Source organism: Crassostrea angulata, chromosome 5, assembly GCF_025612915.1.
Source record: "Crassostrea angulata isolate pt1a10 chromosome 5, ASM2561291v2, whole genome shotgun sequence".
Classification (NCBI taxonomy): domain Eukaryota; kingdom Metazoa; phylum Mollusca; class Bivalvia; order Ostreida; family Ostreidae; genus Magallana; species Magallana angulata.
Window position 1 is genome coordinate 47,944,905 of NC_069115.1, and position 25,031 is coordinate 47,969,935.

Genomic DNA, 25,031 nt, shown 5'->3' on the forward strand with positions numbered 1-25,031 from the left:
GAGCAACCACCCACCCTTAGAGAGTATTTTTTTTTGTAACTGAATATTGAGCGAAGTTATCCCCATAAATTATTTTATTTAAAACAGCAAACTATCGCAAACTAATGCGCGATAACTCAAATTAGTGCCTTTCGAATAGAATCGGGGTCGATGTTTTGAGTATCGTTTTGTGCATATTCTACTCGTAAAAAAAAAAAATTCTTGGCCGTTCGGAACAATTTCGACTTTTCCACGTGTTTTGTTCCGAGTATAAGCCGTCTGGTTGGAAACTCAAAACAGTGAACTTGGACAAGAGATTTGATATTCTCCAAGATTTGCTAGTGCAAACAGGTAATCTAAGATCTTTGTTGTTACTGCCAATTACACATGCTACAATAACCTTTATATCCTGATTTATGCATAACATCAAAGATCAATATGCACGAAACATGTTGGACAAAAGATTGAAGCATCTACATGATCTTGTCTATTGATAATCGTTTGGAATATAGGTCAAAGAACGATTGATATCTATCTGAGTTATTCCCTATTTCTGTAGATCTGCTATGTATTGTCATTCTATAAAAAAGGAGCAAGCAGAATTTTTAGCATTGAATAAGTATGCAGAAAGATAAATACACCTTACTTAACTTTTTAATTTTTATTCTTAAGAAAAATAAATAATTGTTTCAAAAGTTAAAACTAGGTTATTAAAATACGTAGCTTCTTGAATTGAGTACAGTTGATCATATTTGATATCAATGAGATAAGTTGGCCGGCTTAAATCTACCAAATATATCACCAATTAGGTTTGCCAAGCCTAAACTGATTGTGACAATTAATGTAAATATGATCAGAAATTGAGGGCAAATTGGGACAACTTGTTCGGCGGCAGAAATAACCTTTACAGCTCTAAATAATGCTATCATCCTGTCAATGGTAGTTTATTCAAATTATGCATTTTTTTTTTTTGCTTTTCACTTAGAGATCATGTCAGAAGTGAAACATCGGAAACATCGATCCAATTTTTCAAAGACAGCACCACCTGGTGGGACTCGATCGACCTCAACCACAGGAAAAAGGACGGTGGTTCCTCCAGGCAGCTCCAAGAATGAGGAGGATACATCAGAGACATGGACTTCTTCCAGCTGGCTCCACCTAGGAATCTGTCTGATAGCCATGGTTTACTGTGGATACAAACATGCTGAGCTGATGTACACCATACACGAGAACAACATGTGGTTCTCTAATATCAAGGTAACCTCATATTATAACAGGGATGTGCAATTACAAAAATTGGCAAGAGGCAGTAACAAAGTTACTATAGTCCTTGGTAAAAAGTAACTAGCCCATGGTAAAAAGTTACTAGCCAATAAACTCCTTCAAATCAATATGCCAAAAATGTACAAGGCAAAATAAGTAGCCATACAAGCAACTGTCAGTGATATTAGCTGGTCCAGAAGTAGATTCACATATCGTTTAAATGTCATAAAAATGCTGCACAAAGCTGCATATTGCACTCGTTGCACAAAACCCATAATATTTATGACAATCTCTGTATATTGATTGTGTTAACCTCATTGTGAGAAATGTGTCAAGTTATGTACTAGTGTGGTCAGATTGTAATCAGAATTTCTGTATATATACATTTATTAATATTTTAAGATTGATCTCAAAGTAAGCTGCTTTGTCATTATTTTGGGTTAAATGAGTTTAATCTTTATGACCTTAAACATTATTATTGCAAAGAATGTTTAAATTTAGTTCAAAAATAAGTTGCTGAAAACAGTAAATCCTGATACAGGAAACTCAATTGAGTTAATCCTCTTTTGTCTAATACATCCTGAAAGGAGGATATTGATATTATAAAATACAGTTTACTTGTCACCAATGTAATACAAATATTATTATAGTAAGTTGATGTATCTTTTCTAGTAAATTACCACTATTCTAAGAATTTTTATGAAATATATATAGAATGTGCCTAAGGCCACATAATGTTAATATGATTCTCATCCTGATTTGCAAAAAATATAGGGCAGTTGCGTTAATTTTATTTTTTAAAAACATCTTTTTAACCGTTCATATTCTAAAAATTACAACAGTTACTGCTCTATCATTTTAAATTTTAAATGCTAATGTGAGTACACAAACCAATTGAAATCTTTTATTTCAAATTTATTTCAACTTAACTGTTAATGCAAGAAGACATTTGTTTCATTATGGTAACAAACAAGACTGGGATCAAACAGTAATCCACATTTTAAGAATTAAGCCATCAAAATGTTTTGAATTTTTTGTATACAGAGCCCTATTTTCTCTTTAATTTTTTTTTTTTGCACACAGTTTTTTTTTCTTCAAAATAAAATAAAATACCTCAGGGCAGGCCATTTCCAGAGAGGCGGGCAGGGATGAGAATCTAATAATTAGTTTTATGAAGCCTAATGATGAAGCACATTCTTCTTAAGATTGTATGATACCATCTGGCATACTTCCACACCATGGTCTACTTATATCTGTTGAACTTGGTTTTTCTAAACTTTTGTAAGTGTTAACTTTACTTGAATCTGCTGTAAACTGGTATCTAAAGCACAGAAAATCCTCCTCTAAGCCACAAGAATCATTAAGTGGAAGCTTATCCTCAGTTTCTATGGTGTATAGGCTAAGCAGATGATCACGAGTCATTAACTCCCTATGGATGGGACTCCAGTCCGTCAAAGGTCAACTCATAGCTGAAGCAGGTAACCAGGATAGCAGGTAGACTGAGACAATGCAAATATTGTGCCTTGTCTGTATATTGATTGTGTTATCCTCATTGTGAGAAATGTGTCAAGTTATGTAATTGTGTGGTCAAATTTTAATCAGAATTTCTGTATATACATTTATTAATATTTTAAGATTGATCTCAAAGTAAGCTGCTTTGTCATTATTTTGGGTTAAATGAGTTTAATCTTTATGACCTTAAACATTATTATTGCAAAGAATGTTTAAATTTAGTTCAAAAATAAGTTGCTGAAAACAGTAAATCCTGATACAGGAAACTCAATTGAGTTAATCCTCTTTTGTCTAATACATCCTGAAAGGAGGATATTGATATTATAAAATACAGTTTACTTGTCACCAATGTAATACAAATATTATTATAGTAAGTTGATGTATCTTTTCTAGTAAATTACCACTATTCTAAGAATTTTTATGAAATATATATAGAATGTGCCTAAGGCCACATAATGTTAATATGATTCTCATCCTGATTTGCAAAAAATATAGGGCAGTTGCGTTAATTTTATTTTTTAAAAACATCTTTTTAACCGTTCATATTCTAAAAATTACAACAGTTACTGCTCTATCATTTTAAATTTTAAATGCTAATGTGAGTACACAAACCAATTGAAATCTTTTATTTCAAATTTATTTCAACTTAACTGTTAATGCAAGAAGACATTTGTTTCATTGTGATAACAAACAAGACTGGGATCAAACAGTAATCCACATTTTAAGAATTAAGCCATCAAAATGTTTTGAATTTTTTGTATACAGAGCCCTATTTTTTTCTGTATTTTTTTATTGAACAAAATTTTTTTCCTAAAAAAAAAAAAATACATCATGGCAGGCCATTTCCAGAGGGGCGGGTGGGGATGAGAATCTAAAAATTAATTTTATGTAGCCTAACAATGAAGCACATTTTTTTATGCCACTGAAAAGATCGTATGATACCATCTTTTCAATGGCATAGTCTTCTTATATCTGTTGAACTTGGTTTTTCTAAACTTTTGTAAGTGTTAGCTTTACTTGAATCTGCTGTAAACTGGTATCTAAAGCACAGAAAATCCTCCTCTGAGCCACAAGAATCATTAAGTGGATGTTTATCCTCAGTTTCTATAGTGTATAGGCTATAAACAGATGATCACGAGTCATTAACTTCCTATGGATGGGACTCCAGTCCATCATAGGTCAACTTCCAGCTACAGAAAGTAACTAGGATAGCAGCAAGGTAGACTGAGACAATGCAAATATTGTGCCTTGACAGTTGTCTTAAGAAACAATTAACACAAAACATCAAGTGACCACAGTTGGGCCTTTGGGTTAATCCTAGCACCTATTACATGTACAACCAAGCATGTACCAGGCATCTGACGTTATAAATTTTGCCATATTAAAAATAAATACCCTATATCTAATAATACTGTGGCACCTAACATTATAAATTTTTGTCATAATAAAAAATAAATACCCTTTACCTAATAAGACAGTATTATTAGGTCTAGGGTATTTATATTTTATTATGACAAAAATTTACAATGTCAAGTGCCTGTGCAACGAAGCTCCACATCATCACTGTAAGCTAAAGTAGGGACATAGTCCTGTTCTTCTCACATTTAAGACTTTTCCTTTGACTATTCAAAAATGGAAATCTTTAAAGAAAGAGCCCCCCCCCCCTTCTCCACCCACACATCTGTCATAGAGAGTCGGGGTTGTCATACGGCTATAGGCTGTATGAGTGATGTTTGAAGTCGGAGGAAATAAATGTTGTATTGATCCTCCTTCAGTCTTGTCATTTCTAGGAAATAATGTTCACTGTTCTCTAATCTTTAACAAATATAAATGCGATTTTGTGGTTTTTTTATGACTTGATTAAAGGTTTTGGGTTATTTTGGGCAGTTTAACGTTTATTAGCTCTGGAATCAAGTTTCCTCTAGCGTCAGAAACTGTGTAAATTTGTCTCTTAATTAAAGCAGAACTTCCCTATTGGCAGAGAAAATTTTCTGTTTTATGGAATTATTTAAGTTGCCATGAATCGTTTTAATGCAGTATCAAATGGACCAGTAAAGTAAACTGTGAATCATCTGAAGAAGTAAATGAAACTGGTTATTATTAAAACATATTGAAAAAAATATATTCTTAAAATTGATGAATAATTTTTTAATCATATCTGAATATTTTCTTGCTGCCATATTGTGCTTGATCTGAATTAATTCATAATGCTGGATGTTTCAGCAACTTTTTTCAGCAATCTGAATTATAGACCTCAGACAGTGTATGGTAAATTGACAATAATTAATAGAACTGTACTTCATGATTCCCTGTCCAATTTATCTCATGTGTCTAGCCCCAGAACAATATTAATATTGCTGGATATTGAAACATAAATCAAGTGAAATCAAGTGTATGTTATTTTACCTAATACATTATTGAAACTTTTGACAGCCCCCCCCCCCCCCCCCCAAATGAAACTACTGACATCCAAAAATATTTTCTTCCATTTTTTTGGTATCACTACTACACGGTAAATAAATACTTTAATTCAGGGTTTATAAACCTCAGTATGAGATTTTAAGTATACAACCTGCTAATGTTGAAAATCTGTTCCAAGATGTGGTAAACCTTTAAATATTTTTGAAGGCTATTTTTTACTGTCTATAATGAAAAATAAGGTTTGCAAATATTTACTACCGGTACTCTACCGTTTACTTTTAGCTCACCTGAGCTGAAAGCTCAAGTGAGTTTTTCTAATCAAAATTTGTCCGTTGTTTGTTGGCGTTGGCGTTTGTGTTGGCGGCGTTGTCATTGTAAACTTTTCACATTTTCATCTTTTTCTCCAGAACCACTGGGCAGATTTCAACCAAACTTGGCACAAAGCATCACTGAGTGAAGGTGATTCAAGTTTGTTCAAATGAAGGGCCATGCCTTTTTGAAAGGGGAGATAATTTAGAATTATTGAAAATTTGTTGGTATTTTTCAAAAATCTTCTTCTCAAAAACTATTACCGGTTAGCCAGAAAAGCTGTAACTTGTATTGAAACATCCTCAGGTAGTGTTCATTCAAGTTTGTTCAAATCGTGGTCCCCATGGGTAGGATGGGGCCACAATGGGGGAATGGATTTTTACATAAGAATGTATAGAGTAAATCTTTAAAAATCTTCTTCTTAAAAACTATCTGGCCAGAAAAGCTCAAATTTTAGTGGAAGCATCCTCAGAAAATATAGATTTGAGTTTGTTTAAATCATGGTCCCAGGGGGGTAGGGTGAGGCTACAGTGGGAGTGAGTTATTACATAGGAATATATAGAGCAAATTTTAAAAAATCTCCTTTTTTAAAACTATTTGGCCAGAAAAACTTAAACTTGTGTGGGGGCATCCTCAGGTAGTGTAAATTCAAGTTTGCTAAATCATAGTCCCTTGGGGTAGGATGGGGTCGCTATGGCGGGATGAATTTTTACATAGAAATATATAGAGAATATTTTAAAAAATATTCTGGGAGAGTTTTCAGTCTAAAAAGCAGTAACTTATGTGAAGCACAGGTTGTGCAAATTAAAGTTTGATGAAACCATGATTCCCTAGAGAAAAGTGGGGCCACAAAATGGTGGGTGGGGGTTATATAGGAATAGAGAAAAATCTTCTTACAGGTACAACAACAAAATAGGCTTGGTATTTACCAAAAAAATATGTGGATAAAAATTGACAGATTTTAATTTATTTTTTTAGCAAGGTCTACTGTACTAAGTTGTCAAGATATTTTGATTTTGATACTGTTATGTTAATTTGATCAGAGTTAAGGAAATTGTTGCTCAGGTGAGCGATGTGGCCCCTGGGCCTGTTGTTCTCCCTTTGAAAGTACAGTAAGATGTTGCATAATTTTGATTCAGAAGTATAATTTGATTAAGCCTCACTTGTATTAAGATGATAAACTGTTGATTTTTATATCAAACTGACAGAATATTGCAAAAACAATTTCCATGAATGAAACTTTTACCTCATGAGGGTTGAGTAAATTGGGTTAATTCAAGTTGAGATTTTTCTTGCATTCTGAGAGTTGGCCTCCATAGAGAAAACACTAAATGTCATGTTAAAGTTATCTAGCCTTTGACTCTGCAGAAATTCTTGTAGCCGTATCAATGAATCATTTAATAGCTATTATACAATCTACTCAGACAATCGAAAGAGAATACTGTCTAGTAGATTCGATTGCCGGTACAAAAGGAACATATGCATTAAAGGACATATATCTCATGTTTTTCATTGTTCAAACTTTTTTGAATATAATCATTCTATACTCATTAAAAATAAATAAGTAAAACATACCTGTCCAGTAATCTTTTATTTAAGATAATCTGGCTCGTTTATTAGTTTGAAAGCGATGAAATTCAAATCTCATGATATGTATATTTTCTCTCTCGATGTACTACCCGCCATTATCTGTGACATGATTTGTGACCTTGCCCAAGAAGGTCACTCACTACTTCTTTGTAATTACACGAAGTAGCAGAGGTTTTATACCATGGCAGTATCATGTAGATTTTATTCAAATCCATGATGTACACTGAATGGAACTCTGTCATTCAGTCAAATTTGAATTGCAAGGTTACTTATCAGGCAGCATTGAAATAATTCATATCTCAAATTCCATAAATTTAACATATTGGTCTCCTATTGTTTACTAGATCAGGACTGCGTTTTACAAATTTAAGAACTTACGACAAAGTTGTTAATACTTGCGGTCTCATAGAATGGTTTTTAATAAAAAATTTTTTATATAAAACCATTTATTTACAACTATATTAATTTCCATAAATATATTTTACAGCCCAATAAAATAAAACATCATTGTCATTGGTTAATTAAGGATTAATAAGCATTCATTAATTTGGTCCTAAGTCATAAGTTCTTTTGTAAAACGCAGCCCTTGACTTTAAAGTTTCATTGTTTCTGAAAATGGCCAAAAAAAGTGCCAAAGGGCAGATAATTCCTGGCTTGTTGAAATAGATGAAATAATCTCTTAACTACATTTATCAATGGAAGAGATTAAGGATTTTACACCAAAGTACTTGCTTACTTTCTGTATGACATTTAATAGTGTGTGGAGGTGGTAGCATTACATGAGATTAACCTTCAAGAAGTTGTGTGGTGAGACAGGTGAAATTTATTGGGTTTTTAGGTCCTAGCGTAGGTTTTCTTTGAATTGTTGAAATCAGCAAAATTTGACATATTACCATAATTACACAAATACATTTTTAAAATTGTCTGAGTTTCTACTTTCTATCTTAATGTTTGTATGTTTGCCCATGAATTGTTGCCCTTTCTTTCTGCCTTTGTGATTAACTTATACCTGGTACATGTAACATGTTTTCTTACTACTGATTAAGTCTTCAAAATAATATCTACAGGTACTTGATGACAGACCCTTCTCTACACATTGTGCAACTTCAAGCTCCTACTTAATCATTTATTTTATGTGACAAGCATTTGAATTTCTGCTTGATTTAAATTCCCAATTTTTCTTTTGAATTTCGATCTGCTTCATTTATATTCATAATTTTTCTCTCTTTTTTGTGTGGTAGTTTTAAGAGGATAATTCATATCATGGTTAACGGTAAACCACAACAATCGATCTATACCGGTATTTGTTAATTTCTAAAAAAAAGAAAAAAAGAAAAAAAGATTGAAATCAATATATGTACTATATTATTTTTGGAAGAAAAAGGGACTCCTAAAAGAGTTATTAACTTTCAATTCCCAATGCATTTGTTGTAAGGAATTCTTGACAGTACATGAGTGTTTTTGGTCTATTTTCGCGAAAATTGTCGGTTTTTGTGTGAATGCTAATTATTGTTTAGCATTCTGGCCAGCAATCAGGCAGAGTTTTATTGCAGGAGACAGCCTTCCTTTAGGGGCTTAATGAGGTGTAGTGATTCATATCAAACTAATCTGACTGCGATTTATTGATGTAGCAAAAGTTAAGAGTTTCTTGCTCTGACAGAATTGGAAGCTGACAGAAGCACAGAGAAAACGTATTGCAGAGAACACAATTTGTCTCCATTCCAAGTCTTAATTACGGCTAATTATTCAACGAGTTAAATGCCATTTTTCTGTGACACACACACAGTGCACGGTGGTGGAGAAAAATTTCCTGTGAATAGAAAGAGTAACTTCTGGTTGGCACGCTGAGCCTGGATCCAAGGACTCAATCTCCTGGTTCTATCTGAGTAATGGGCATTTAGTGTGTTAGGTGATGTTTTATTTCGTTCCCAGTCTAAAACAGTGATGAGAAATGGGCACATCATTCCCAAACAGGAGACAATTTCAGGGAAAAACAATTTCCATGGTGACCGAAGCTTGTCTTTATTGACAAGCTACTGATTTCCAGTTCCGTACCATTTTCAGCAGTGCACTTTGAATCCAATATATTTGAGACCAAATGGATTGGTTACATGCATCTTTGAGAGTGCAAATGATATAGAACAAAAGATCTGCGTTGTCAGGAGATTTTACAGACAAGCACTGGAAAATTATTAATTAGACCAATGTCTGTGATTTTTATAACCTGCTAGGCAGTATCAGGGACCGAGCAATAGTTGCTGGAGTCAGTGACAATAATGCTTCGTGGTTATCTATAAGGATACATTATTGGAAAAATGTAATTTGAAAATATTTGTCATTGGAACATGGAAGAATCCCTATAGATTTGTCAGAAGAGACGAATCTGTGTGCAGTTTAACAGTGGTGGAGTTTATGACTGGCAATTTTACACAGTACGGGATAGACATTTTTTTTGGAAAAGGCTTAAAAAGGATGACGGAAATCAGAAGAAGGAGACCGTACAGGAACAAGAGTGGAGGGGGCAAGAACGGCTACCTGAAATCCCGCGGGGGTCAGGGAGAGGCAGTCACCTACTTAGGGATGTCCCCACAGCAGTTGCTGACCAATGGTGCTGGTCTGTTGGTGTGTCTGTGGGTGGGATATAAGCATGCTTCTTACATGGCTCTCATTCATGATAACAATACCTGGTTTTCGAGCATCAAGGTAATGATTATGTCAAAAAGTGAATATTTACTATAGTGAAAAAATTTGTTTTTGTTTCTGATGATATAATCAAAGGGTTTTAAAGGCACATGAATAGTTTTGGTTAATGCCGTTAAATAGACTTGCATTTTATTGAATTCAACAAAGAGTGAATAGTACGGAGGTACAATATTAAAACAGACTGAATTTTAGCAGTCAGTTGAAAGCAGCCGTAAGTTATATAATTTTCCATCATTAAAAAGTTACAGGTGGCTCCAATATCTCGAAGTCCATGGTAATCAAGAATTTTGTTATCTTTATGTAGCTAAAATGCATGCAATTTCTTTTATAAGTACATGTAATTTAAAGTAAATTTATTTGAACACATACTCAATGACAAATTTTGTATATATTGTATAGTAAGCGCTTTTACTGAAAGGTAAAAAAAAAAGGGGAAAGAAAATGTTCCACAGTAACTATAATCCAAACTGCATTTTGATTTTTTTTTTAATGAAATGTAATATATGAGAAATAGATGCGACTGGAACTGATCACCTTGATTTTGGTCTTAGATTCATTAGAATTGTCCATCATATCATCATTTTACGGACAACTTTTTTCCTCTTGATGCCTGATCATGACACAAAAAACATTAATGGCTGGTTCTGGCCTCTGATCTTTTGTATCATTAATCCTGAGAGGAGTTCTGTTTGAAGAAAAATGAAGGACTGCGATTGACGACTGACGAGGCATTAGTGGTACAGTCGGCTATCACTGATCAAAAACCTCTGCTGTCTGGGAGAACTAATGAACAAAGCTATAATTTAAATCATTGTCTTCTATGAATGCAGTCAAATACAGTAGGTGTTTCCTGAGTGAGGCAGAAAATCTTGTTCCAGCATTGATTGCAAGATTCTATAAAATTGTGTCGAAACCTCTTTCAGGAGCGAAATTATTATATATCACAAACACTCGTCTAGTAGTGAAGATTACTGTAAATTCCTACTTAAATGCGAGGAATTAATATCCGCTTAAATTTGCAAAAAGCACATTTTGTGGATTTTAAAACCTAGCTTGCTTATATTTTTTGGACAGATGAAACTAAAGAAACTGTGATAATGTTTAGCGTTTGCAATTTTACATTCTCGCTGTTGCCTAAAGGTTAATTTATCAGAAATAAGTATGGTACTCGCATAAAATGTGGAATCTACAGTAATTAGTCCCTGTATAAAAGAACCAATTATGGCAGCAGAAGAAATGAATTTTAATGATTTATGTTTTGTAGGAGGTGGAGAGAGAGATATCATTTAGGACAGAGTCTGGGCTCTACTATTCCTACTACAAACAGATGGTGCAAGCACCGTCCATTTCTCAGGGTAGGTATATATATATATATATATATATACAGTATACATAAGCAATACAAGAGAAATGGTGAACATTCAAGAAATATGGTATATCTCCACAGCATTCACAAAAATTATTGTGAATTTAAAATTGCAAAATGATACAAAATAATTGTGTGTATACCTTCCATAAATTGAAAACACATTAAATCTGTATTTAACATGCAATATGGCAGATAGGCTTTCCATAGTTGACATAAAAAAAATTACAATCATCTCTTGTTCCCAGTATCTTGAACTTGATGAGACTATTAATCAAGCATATTACAAAAGGAAACAGTCTTTGGGACTTCCAATTTCATTGACTAAATACACTTAATAAATAATTTGTATAAGAAAATACCAAAATTCAAATTTGTATTTGATGAGATTTCCATTAGAATTGTCTATTGCTGTATAACAGGCTTGCATTCATTGGTCTATGACAATGTGACGGAACATCCCGATACAATCAATGTCCTCGAGAGGATGAACGTCTACCAAGAGGTTGTCCTCAGTGTCCTCTACAGAATTCTACCCATCAAGGTATGCTTCAAGTTTTTATATTTAAGTAGCCTTCAATCTTTTGCAAGCCAATTAATGTCCTTAATATTTACTACACTTCATCACCAGGGTACATTTAGTACATAAAAATGGCTCTGGTTAGTATTGGATAAAATATTCCTGTGTACCTGTGTGAGAAGTACATGTACTAAAATACAGCCTTGTGAGAATAAGTACCTATAAGTGCTGGAGAATTCTCGCCCAAGGGATAATGGTGGTTATTACTGAAATTGTCAAGTACAAATTGAAACCGCAAGGTTGATTCATTTTGGAAATATGATAAAAAGGTTCACTACAACTGTAGCAAATTTGACTCCTATATGAAATTTCCCTATCCACTGTATTTCACTCTTTTTTAGTGTAGAAACAATTTTGAAATAAAGTGGCACTTAGTTTGTCACTCAACCTACATTTGCAAAAAACAATTTAATAAATGATGAAATTGCAGCTGTTATATATTTTATGTATAGCTATAATATTTCACTTTTCCCATATTTCAGACCTGGATGCAGCCCATCTTTTTCTACATTAACTCTGTGTTTGCCCTCCACGCGATGCTGGTGTGGGCTCTGTTCCTCACCGCCTACTTCCTGAGTGGCTCCTGGTTGGCCGGTATTTTGACCGCCTGTTTCTACACCTTCAATAAGTAAGAAACTAGGCAGCAGTATCACTTGCCTTAGTTGATATACCTTCATGTTTTTTCTTGCTAGCATAACGAATATGCTGTATGTCTGTTTTGGTCTCCAAGGTTTTAAATGCTATGTGCTATTTTTGACATGTTGCTAACGAACGCAAATTGAATTGGGTATACCCTGTCCCAAGTTTTTGCTTCCACCACTTTTAACCTTATATTTTGATAATCATTAATACCTTTGTGTCCAAGCTAATTTATTCGCTGTAGAATGGAAGAAAGTTTTAAAACACTCTCTCTCACCTTTGGTTTGAATACAAAACCAAAAATAAAAAGTCAACAGGAATTTTGCATTGCAAACAGTATGAAAAGTACTCAGATAATAATGTTGAAAATTGTGCAAGGAGTCCCAAGAATTTTTGAATGGAGAAACGATGTTGAACATATATTCCCATTATAAATCCCTGTAAAAATATATTTTTAGTTCCTGTGAATTTTTCAGTGTTTAAAGAGGGAACATGTAAAAAAAGGAATCTTAGAATTTTTGCCTCTGTTTGTCTTTATTAAGAAAATAAACCAAAAGATGAAAATGGGTAGCCTGGAACAGAATATAAACACTGATAAAGAGTCTTAAATGAATCCTGCCAAGTCACAATAATTATAGAGTCTTTTATATTTTGTTTTATAAAGAAATCTTTATTTTTTGCTAGTAAAGATTAATAAAATGATTAATATGATTCTCGTAGTAAATAAATACTAATTAAAAATTAACAGATACCAACCAAAAAAATTTGCAAAGTCTTGGCTTTATGTTGGGAATAATTCATAAACTAAAGGAATGAAACCTAAATTTCCCCATCTTCTGAAGTATTCTAGCATATATCAGGCTCTGAAAGTTCATGGCACTAATTAATGAAATGTAAAACATGCTTTAATCCTATTACTACATATAACCTCTAATTCTTTCATGAGAAACTAAACATGTTATGTTTGGATTAAAGTGCATGCATGCATATGAAAAATATCAAAAGAAGTCTAAATCGTATAGTTATTATGTTTAAATACACCATGTGGTATACATCCAAGCTACGGTTTGTTTTTTAAAATGAATTTGAAGAGATCAAGATGAAGCATATCACCCTGAGGAATTGTTTGGCAGCAATGCATATTTATAATAACTGTATTTTGAATTCTGCAGATGAACACTGAATTAGCTTTTCCATGAGTTAACCATTATGTTATGAAAATTGAAGTCTCATTTCAATGAATACAGATCAACCAGATTAGTTTTCCATACCATATTAGATAATTAAAATCAGATTATGTAATACTGTGTAGAATCCTGCCAGTTCAATAAAAACTGCATAGGGATGAATTCCCTTTCATGCTTTGTATGATATCATGGTCGGAAGCCCAATGGGGAAATAAAATTACGGAAAAAAATCAAAGTTTAGCAAACAATAAATAAAATCCGGGAATGTGAGTCACAGGGAGGTCGTAATCAGCATAACCCTTTAGACGTAATCCTTTTACAAGCTCTGTTGTGCATCGCTGCGTGTTTGTTAGTCTCTTTAGATGTATTGATCGGTGCAGTGGGAGAAGTCTTTTGTTTCCACTCTGTTTGAAGTCGCACACAATTTAGCAGGAGAGGACTGATAACATTGCTCTAGATGCTCCCCTGTCATGGAGGATTTAATTGTTGTGTTAAAATTTTTTTTTTGAGCTCCCCAGGATCTAATTCCTGATTAAACTCTATTGATTTTTCTTGTTTTATTACTCTAACTGTAACCTGCGCTAGGATGCTTTGTCAGTGAAATTAATTACGAAGTCCATGCATGTTTACTATGTAAATTTTTGCCCAAAACACGATCTAAAGCAAAAAAGGGAAATCAAACTTCCTTTTTTTGACCCACTTTTTGTATATCTGAGCCAATTAGACCCCTTTTGATAAAAATGAGCCTTAAAAAGTCAAAGGTTATGGATTTTTCCCGAATAATTGACCTTTGAATGCATTAAACAGACATTAAATTGAGGAATGTTCCTCTTATCCTTGTAAAATTTATGAAACATAAGAGGAACGTTCCTCTTTTCACTTCAACTGAAATCTCCACAGTTCATTTGAGGAACGTTCCTCTTTTCACTTCAAGGACGATCTTGAAAGGTCATCTGAGGAACGTTCCTGTTTAAACTTAACTTGGTATTTAATTTTAATTCTGTATCTGAGGAATATTCCTCTTTTCACTACAAGTGAAATTTTCAAAAGGCTTTTGAGGAATGTTCCTCATTTCTCTTCTACTGAAACAGTTACACTATACCTGAGGAACGTTCTTCATTTCTATTACTATACATTGTATCTGAGGAACATTCCTCTTTTTACTACATCTAGAAGCAATAACATCAAATAAGTTTAAATAGTTATCATGATGGCAATCTACATGTAAATCAGAAGATATATTGTATGTTGTGTACATGTGTCTGTACATTTATCATGGTTTTTAACCGGGTTTTCCAACGGAAAAATCCAGTTATTAAAATGGTGAAAATGGCGGGCGGGCGGGCGGCTGCTAAAAGGGTACCCTCATTGTAAAGATAACTTTTCCTACAGTTCTCAAGATAGGAAGTTGTTCTTTTGCAGATCAATTGTACATATATCAGAGGTGTGAACATTGCTAGGATTTTGATTTCTAATAATTTATCCAAAAAATACCAGCTTTTGAACTTAGTCATTTTTTGGCAAAATATTGCATATAGGGAACCCTCATTGTACGGATAACTCCTCCTACAGTTCTCAAGATAGGAAGTTGTTCTTTTGCAGATCAATTGTACATATATCAGAGGTGTGCATATTGCAAGGATTTTGATTTTCGATAATTTATCGAAAAAATACCAGCTTTTGAACTTAGTCAATTTTTGGCAAAATGTTGCATATAGGGTACCCTCATTGTACGGATAACTCCTCCTACATTTCTCAAGATAGGAAGTTGTTCTTTTGCAGATCAATTGTAAATATATCAGAGGTGTGCATATTGCTAGGATTTTGATTTCCGATAATTTATGAAAAAAATACTAGCTTTTGAACTTAGTCATTTTTTGGCAAAATGTTGCATATACATGTAGGGTACTCCATTTCACTGGATAAGGGTTGACATGGATTATGGATACAGTTTACATAAAAGAAAACCCGGTTTGCTGTCACATTGACAGCTTTTCACTTGTCTTACTTGTTAGCATTTGTATTCATGAGCATTTTCTTTAGGCTGTATCATAGGCCATCAATCATACATTCCCTCGTGTTCTGAATACTGTAGTTTACATCAATATCTATCCTTACCTGGATCAAATTTTTTTGCATTTCTCCCTGGGCTGCCTACGATCTTGCCTGAACTTTTGAGACCACCCCTATGGTATTATACACTGTGTGTATACCCATAATGCACAAGCACTTCAGTTTTGTTCGGGCATTTTGGAAGAAAGATCACACGTCTTTCTTCTTCCAATAAATTAATTTGTTAGCCTGCAATACCTTCAGATTCCTTGTGAGAACTTGATACCGCAATTCAACTGTTTTGTATCAAATCTTTAGAAAATAAAAATCGCAAATGCTAAATTTTTCATAGTTTCATTTAGTTTACATCTGTCCAAATAATAACAGCAAAACTTCATCATCAATGAGATGTGCTTTTTGCAATTTTAAGCAGACATTGATGCCTTGTTTTTAATTATAAGGAAATGGCAGTAAACAGATCTATGGTTGCTCATCCTATTATAAATTATAAAATTTCCCCTGTACCACTCCTTCATGCGCTGCATGGTTTACTGTATCAAAGTACATTTAATTCATTAATCACATAATTGTCTGTTTTATGAAGAGAATAAATCAAAGTAAATGTTAAGAGTCTAGAAAATTGAGTTACGAAAACAGAACGCTTAAGCTTCATAGTTGTATATGTGGTTTTTACAATTAAATTTTCACAACTAGACTTAGTCTAGTATTACTTACTAATGATGATGATGATGATAAAAGTATCTAAAAACTTGCAGTAAATTTTGCTTGTACACAATTATAAAGAAAGTTTTTAATATGTACAGTCGTGTATGTAATATTAATAATGATGACATGATTGACAGGCTGGACACGACGCGGGTGGAGTACATCATTCCTCTGAGGGAGAGCTTCTCCCTGCCATTCCTGTGGGTCCAGATAGCGGCCACCACCTACTACTTCAGACACAACTGTTCACCTCAGAAAGAGGTATTCTTATACCATAACTGTCCCTTTTTAATGTCTTCATGGTATTTCAAAGAGAATAAAATAAACCATTGATTCATGTTTTTTTTTTAAACCACTGTATAAAGTCGGTCAAAACTTTGATCTTGAGACAGAATGGAACTCATATCAGTGAAATTTTTAGAGACTCGACTGCTTCTCTTGAACTCATTGAAAATATTTTATAAATTTTATGAAAATATTTTTTTCACATTAGAAAGTAAAATCATCATGCCCAGAAAATTCAAAGTAGGGGATTACCCAACATCACCCACAAAACGTTGTGGATAACTTTCATTTACAGGATGAAATTCAATGACTGGCCTCTTCATCTGAACCGTGGTTTTCATTGTAGCGGCTGTCTGTGTTCATCATCTTTACGTCCACTCTGTGCTTCTCCCTGTGCTGGCAGTTCAATCAATTCGTGCTCCTACTCCAGGCCTTTGCTCTGTTTGGTACCTGGATCCTGGACATGGTACCTCCCAGGAAGGTCAGAGAAAATTCAGAAGTGTTTCTACAGGAATTCATAAACGTGTTTTACACAAATGTTTGTAGACAAAGTTATGGTAATGATTCAGAGCTTTGATAGATTTTTTAGTGTTGTGTCACAGATTTCTGGCAAATACCTCTTAAGGTAACATTAATGTGCAAGAGTTTCGGTATAGAACAAATTTTACTTTAATTTTTGTTTAATATTAAGTCATATTTGTGAAGCTTCTTAGAACGCTATCTATAATGAATATATTTCATGTCACAGATACAGATGCTGTTAGTTGCCCAGATGACCTCTTTGTTGGTTACATGTTTACTACAGTTCATCAACAAAATGATCCTGGGGTCTCTAGTCATGAGCTTTATTCCAGCTGCTCTGTTACTCATTTACCTCAAGGTAGGGGCATACACTCAAATGGCAGGGTTATTGAGATATTTGAATGGCCATCTAATATTTTATTGTTGAAGTTTGCTCTCCCATTTTCCAATTTCAATTGTTTTTATTTTTTAATTGGACTTATTTTATGCATCTAATTTTTCTGGAAGAAATATGGGGAACAAAATGCATGTAGAAAGGACTTTAGAATTGTTAATAACTACTGGTTTGTTTACAGGGAGAAGAGATGAAATACTGTAGCATTCCTAGTCGAATCATCAAAGTCATTGGTTATTCACTGACGGTTCTGGTTTTCATGATTCTCTTACAAAGAGTTGTCAAGGTAATGAATCTAGGCATATTCAATGCCATTGTTAGACTAATTTCTGTAAATATTCATCAAAATTAAGTTTTATGATATTTAAGTTCATCCATGTTTTGTTATTTTTTATAGCTATTACTTGGAATTGATGCAGATGATCATATCTACAAATTCATCATGTCAAAGTTTAACGTAGGGCATGCTAGGTAAGTGTCAACATTGAAATGCTTTGTCAATTCAGAATTTCCTCATATGCAACTACAATTATACAAAACAAAAATCATATTCAATTTATTAATAAATATAGCATGAATGATATTTTTTCACCATTGATATTATTTACTTACCAAAGATAGCAATGACCTTCTTTTTACATGTTGGAGGCTGGGACTGTAGTGCTATTGAACTTATCATTATTATCCTTCAACACTCAAGTACATGTTTGGTAATGATTAACTAAATTATAACATTTCTTTCAGTCCATTGATACAGTTCCTTTTCACTGGATTTTGATATTTTTGATTTTCTTTTTTTTCAGAGATTTTGATGCGTTGCTTTATCTATGTATTGATGCTTTTGGATTCCTCCAGTTCGATACCTTTGAGAGATTAACAAACGGAGTTGTCTTCCCTTTATATGTAGTCACACATCTTGGAATGCTGATCATCTTATTTGTTGCAGTTTTACAAAACTGGAGGTAAAATATTCACTTGCAATGATATTACAATTATTACTAACTGAAGATAATAATTTAATTTGCATGTATGATAAAATGTGAAGACAAAAGCAATGAAACATTTATTCTAGAATATATAATAATGTTAGTAGCAGTAAAACAGGTGTGTGTATGTAACATCACAAAATTAACACACTATTTTAGAGCTTTAATTAGTATCAATGGAAGATATAAATTTAACTGTTATATAATAGAATTGATTTCGTTGAATCTTGCAGCAACCATGTACATGACACCAATGTAAAAGATCACTCAAGTGCCAAAAAATTCCATCTTTTGAGTTCTCGACCAGAACTTGCGTATCATGCAGGTAAAAATAAGCTTGCTCTTATCACAGGTGTCTTTCAAGCTTTTTTTGTAAAGGTTAAGAATGGTGCATGAACTATTCATTTGCTGTTGCATATATAGATATACCTGTACATACATGTATTTTATGTACCGGCCATCACATTTGATGCAAGTCTATGATTTTGATCTTAAAATGTTTGATGATTGTTTTTTTTGTTGAAATGATTAAATCTTGATAAAAAATGGACCAAATGCTTCACTGTCAGCTAGATAATTAATAAAATTAATGCTGAACAATTTTGAAAAATGAATTACTTACCGGTATACAAAGATAAATGATTATAAATATATTTTATCTTGCAGTATTAGCGGTGTTCTTTGGTGCTCTAGGGATGTCTACATTACGTATGAAGTATCTGTGGACACCATATATGTGTATTCTAGGCAGTATTGGAATCAGTGATTATAAAGTTTGGCGAACCATTCTGTCTCCATTCAAAACACAGGGAGTCATAGTAAGAGTTTACATGCAGAGTTACAATCTCACTCCTGACACAAATGACTCTGGCTGATCTAAATGATGATTCTGATTTTCAAAGAAAAGGCCTTACAGAATGTATTTTTATGATGCTTATAAGCTGTCTTTTAAAGTTTGATTGCCGTAGCTGAATCAAATATTTTATATTTACATTCTACTGTGTTTTTCCATTAAATTCCGTGATGTTTAAATGTCTCTAAATGCAACACCTATTCACTGCGTATGAATTTACATGTAATTTACATAAGTAGTTCTCAAACAGTGATTTCTATTTAATTGGTTAAAAAATGTATTTCATAAATGTTGTCAAAACACCATGTTTTATAATTATTCAACAAAACAGTTGACTTTATTGTTAAAAGCAAAATTTCAATAGTTATTTTTATGGATTATATTTTCATGCTCGTCGATCTCATCTCAACGGTCTCTGTGAAAACCAGTTTAAACCGGTATTACAAATCAGCTGTTCTTGCTGTTACTAATTTACTCCCTCCGTGGTCTGCACTTTATATCGATTTATTTCAATAATCAATTGATTTCTTCAGTAAGGGAATGTAAATATAAGCATTGAATGATTTATTTTTGACGTCGTCGTGTCAATAACTGCCGTCAGGTGAGCAGACAAATTATCATAACGCACTAACGCGCATTATTCAATTTGTCTGCTCACCTGACGGCAGTTATTGACACGACGACGTCAAAAATAAATCATTCAATGCTATAATAACATCTTAAAAATGTTTATCCAAAGATCTATTGCAGTGGTCATTATAATATTGATTTGGGGGGATTTTTATTTTTCAGATACAAATTGTAAGACATTTCATGACACTGCTGACCTTGACAATATTACTCGCTATAGTAAGTCTGGTTTTATGAATATTAATGGTTAGAAAGTACATGTTTTTTCAAGGATAATTTTTTCTATTCAATACAAACTTGCTGCAGTCACAAATAACTCTCATCCTTCATTCTTTCACTATACAAGATGTTCTTTGTAGGCTCTTCCACCTCTACTTAAAGAATTAGAAGAATTAAAAGAATTTTGGGATCCAGATACTGTGGAACTCATGGAGTGGATTAAGTAAGCACTTTGTAAAAACCTGTACATGTACTAGAAATGTCAACCTAAGTGTTACAACACATTTACCAAGTACATATATTGGTACAAAATTTTCTTATCTTTCATGTGATGTAGTGGCCATACACAGAATATGCGGGCATGTTAAGGCTTCCCGATGCGATATGTAGAAAGTCACTTGTCTGTACTTCATACGATATGACGTCATAATTAACTTTGACGTCACGATCTGCATTCCTGTCGATAGTTCTCGGGGAATGTATCTTAACGTTAAAAGTGAATTATATCAAACCAGTATAATACCTCATGTTTCCTTTATATAGATGCTGCAGTTAATTCTAGACGTACAGAATTCATTCATATTAAAAAATCAGTATCAAATAATCGGCAGTTTTAAAGCTTCGTTTTCAGTAAAAGACTATTTATAAACTAGTGGTTTGGAGACTCTCCCTGCTACGTGTAAACAACTGAATGAAGAAATTTTAATGCATGTAAAACCAGCTTGGCGCAGGTGAAAGATCAACACAATTTTAGAATATTTTACGTAAAATTGGTAGAGAATATAAGTACCAATGTGAATCGTGCTGCGGAAACCTACGGATTTACCCAAATTCTTTGTAAATCGCTTTTGATTAGTAAAAATGTGCATTATTTTGATGATTTTGTGGAATGTTTCAACAATATCTTCTATAAACGAAATATCTATTTCTTTCCCAAGCAAGAACTTCAAAGTTTATGACTTAACAAAGGATTTTTCTTAAAAATATGTATGATTTAATGTCATTAATCACCTGCGCCGATGCGTTTTAACTAGATCATTTGCAATATTAGGATTCGCCTGTCACGTGATTACGAAGTACATATGACGTCACAAAAATGCATCAAATATAATGTTTAACATCGATGTCAATAAATGTAACATAGATTTAAAGAAATGCTCCCGGTAAAATTATTTTTGCCATGATTCAAATAATATCGTTTTCCAGCCGTATTTTAGCATCGGGACGCCTTAACAATGCTGCGTATGTGTCCCATATATTTTATCTCAACATTGGAACAAAAAGACAAAGAAATTCTTTGGCAGAAAAAAATTGTCCTGATTCTAAACTATCTAAATTTTGCACAATTTTTCTTAAATTATATAATGCTTCATACATTAAAAAATGTGTTTTTTGGAAGACTTTAATACATGTACTATCATGCCTCTTTACTGTAAAAAAAATGGGTCTTAAACATATTACACATGTATGTATTTATGTTGACCAACCAAAGTTCACATCTTTATGTTTTGGAAATAACTCTGAGATTTGAGTCATATTGAATCAAAATTTTAAAAATCTTGACATATACTTTTCCATATTGATATTGTTGATATGAACAACTCTGAATAGATTGTCAAGAGAATTATGACAAAGAGTTATCCTTCTTGGTTTGTTACAGATCTAATGTGCCAAAAGGTGCGGCATTTACCGGCAGTATGCAGCTATTAGCCGGGGTCAAACTGTGTACAGGTCGTCCAATAACAAATCACCCGCATTATGAAGATAAACATCTGAGATTTAAAACTAAAGAGGTGGGTTAATAAGGAAAAAAATCACTCTTTGTCTAATGTCTTGTTTTTATTGAATGTATAGTTCTTTGGAGATTAAAATACCTAAATAAAATGCACAAACATGTACCTTCCAGTAGATGTGTGATATAATCTGTTAGTATTGATTATTATCAAAGTTTTACAATTTTAGATTACTGGTGAAAGGTTTTGATAAAAAATTCAATTTCTTTGTACATATACTTTTGAACATGATATAAATATTGTTGAATACTCCTGATAACAGGTCAATTATTATTTTGAGCTTTACCTTTTATGACAGCTTTACCAGATATATGGAAGGAGAACTCCTGAAGATGTCCATGATATTCTAACCAAGTACAAGTCCAGCTATATTATCCTAGAGGACAGTATTTGTTTGGCTCCTTCTAAGGGCTGTCGTACTCCAGACATCGTGGACATTGATAATGGAATTGTATGTTGTTTATTGCATTCTTTAATATGTGACGCATTTTAAACCTTCTGTGTTGCCAACTTTATACATATACACATAGATGTACACCTGTATATAGGCTTTGATACCTCATATTATACATTTAAGAGACCTGTGACCATTAATTTACATGTTATAAAAAATATTAATGAAATGATTTGTCCAGTGTACAGGCCGGTACATGTGCACCAGTGCATTTGTTGATTTTCTTTATAATTAATCTTTATATCAAAGAGGTATAATTGGATTTACAATGATCAAATCCAAGATCCCTTTACTGCGAATAAGTGAAGTGAAATGAATATGTTCTGATAATTTTTTTAATTTCAGATTCCCGACCATGGTAAAGCAGAACCTGGACTCGTTAAAAGCACTGTGCCAAGATTCTGTGATGAAATACGATACGAATCTCCAGCTTACACAAAATACTTCAAGCTTGTGTTTAGTAATCGAACATTCCGTGTTCATAAAGTGTTATAGAAAAATGTCAGTATTTTTTCAATTGTTATTTTATTGGTACGTGATGCCTCCATTGAATCTTTCAATTTTTTTTTTGGTTAATATTCTAAACTTGTTTTGTTGTGTTTTTAGCTCACCTGAACCGAAGGTTCAAGTGAGCTTTTCTGATCACCCGTTGTCCGTCGTCCGTCCGTCCGTCCGTCCGTCCGTCTGTCTGTCTGTCCGTCCGTCTGTAAACTTTTCACATTTTCAACTTCTTCTCAAAAACCACTGGGCCAAATTTAACCAAATTTGGTACAAAGCATCCTCATGGAAAGGGGGTTATAAATTGTAAAAATAAAGGGCACAGCCCTTTTCAAAAGGGAGATAATTGCGAAACAGTAAGTATAGGGTGCATGTCTTTAAAAATCTTCTTCTCAAGAACCACTGCACCAGAAATGCCAATATTTACACATAAGCTTGTATATATAGTGAAGATTCTAAATTGTAAAAATCGTGACCCTCGGACCAAAACTGGGGCCCCAGGCGGGGTTCAAAGTTTAACATAGAAATACATAGGAAAATGTTTTAAAAATCTTCTTCTCAAGAACCACTGCACCACAAATGCCAATATTTACACAAAAACTTGTATATATAGTGAAGATTCTAAATTGTAAAAATCGTGACCCTCGGACCAAAACTGGGGCCCCAGGCGGGGTTCAAAGTTTAACATAGAAATACATAGGAAAATTTTTAAAAACTTTTCTTCTCAAGAACCACTGCACCAGAAATGCCAATATTTACACATAAGCTTGTATACATAGTGAAGATTCTAAATTGTAAAAATCGTGACCCTCGGACCAAAACTGGGGCCCCAGGCGGGGTTCAAATTTAACATAGATATACCTTAGGAAAATGTTTAAAAAATCTTCTTCTCAAGAACCACTGCACCAGAAATGCCAATATTTACACAAAAGCTTGTATGTATAATGAAGATTCTAAATTGTAGAAATCGTGACCCTCAAATCAAAACTGCAGCCCCAGGCGGGGTTCAAAGTTTAACATAGAACTACATATGAAAAATGTTTAAAACTTTTCTTCTCAAAAACCACTTCACCAAAAATGCCAATACATACACAAACGGTTGTATATATAGTGAAGATTGTAAAATAGTGACCCCTGAACAAAAAGTGGGGCCCCAGTAGGGGTTTAGATTTTAACATATATAGGAAAATGTTTTAAAATCTTCTTCTCAAGAACTATAGTGCAACTGTTTGGGATATTACTATGCATACATGTACATCCTTAAATAATGTAGATTCAAAAAATTGTAGTTCCCGGACAATTGATGGGCACCAAGAGGGGTTCAAAATTTAAACATTTTAAAAAACATAAAGGAAAAGTTTAAAAATTTTCTTCTCAAGAACTACAATGTTTTAGTTTGTGGAATTTCTATGCCTTCGCTCATATAGATTCCTAATTGGTAAAATCGTGACCCCCGGAACAATACTGGGGCCCCAAGATGGGGTCAAAGTTTATTATAGAAATATAAAGGTAACGTTAAAATATCTTCTTCTCGAGAACTACAATGCCTCAATTTGTGAGATTACTATCATGCATACAACCTTGGATAATGAAGGTTCGACAGTTTTAAAATAGTGACCCCTGGACTAATACTAGGGACCCAAGATGGGTTTAAAGTTAAATGTAGAAGTACCGGTATATATGGAAAATGTTTAAAAATCTTCTTTTTGAGAGCTACAATGCATCAATTTGTCAGATAACTACGTAAGCACCCTCAAATAGTGTAGATTCGAAATTATAAAAGCTGTGACCTCAATCTAATACTGGGGCCCCAAGAGGTGTTCAAAGTTTAGCATAGAAATATAGAGGGAAAATGTTGAAAAATCTTTTTCTAGGGAACTATAATGCTTCAGCTTGTGAGATAACTATGCAAGCATCCTTAAATAATGTAGATTCCAAATAATTAAAACTTTAGCCCTGGACTAATACTGTGGCCCCAAGAGGGGTTCAAAGTTTAACATAGAAAGATATATTGAAAATGTTTTTAAAAAGTTTTTCTCGAGAACTATAATGCTACAGTTTGTGAGATTA

The 25,031-nt window shown here is 33.3% G+C and overlaps 1 protein-coding gene across 2 annotated transcripts; it reads left to right on the top strand.

Annotated features, from left to right (window-relative positions):
* The first annotated feature begins 222 nt into the window (after positions 1-222).
* Positions 223-23,536, top strand: LOC128184292 (probable C-mannosyltransferase DPY19L3). Of its 2 annotated transcripts, XM_052853729.1 has the most exons (18): positions 223-330; positions 965-1,236; positions 11,042-11,132; positions 11,566-11,687; positions 12,206-12,351; positions 16,465-16,588; positions 16,959-17,093; positions 17,361-17,492; positions 17,710-17,814; positions 17,926-17,999; positions 18,332-18,490; positions 18,748-18,839; positions 19,181-19,332; positions 20,160-20,216; positions 20,357-20,439; positions 21,877-22,009; positions 22,308-22,460; positions 22,809-23,510. In XM_052853729.1, the coding sequence occupies exons 2-18, from the start codon at positions 970-972 to the stop codon at positions 22,956-22,958; spliced, it is 2,175 nt and encodes a 724-aa protein (XP_052709689.1). In that variant the 5' UTR covers positions 223-330; positions 965-969; the 3' UTR covers positions 22,959-23,510. The 2 variants fall into 2 exon arrangements, with proteins under 2 accessions (XP_052709689.1, XP_052709688.1); XM_052853728.1 differs by lacking the exons at positions 223-330; positions 965-1,236 and adding an exon at positions 8,466-9,777 and having other exon boundaries at positions 22,809-23,536.
* The last annotated feature ends 1,495 nt before the right edge of the window (positions 23,537-25,031 follow it).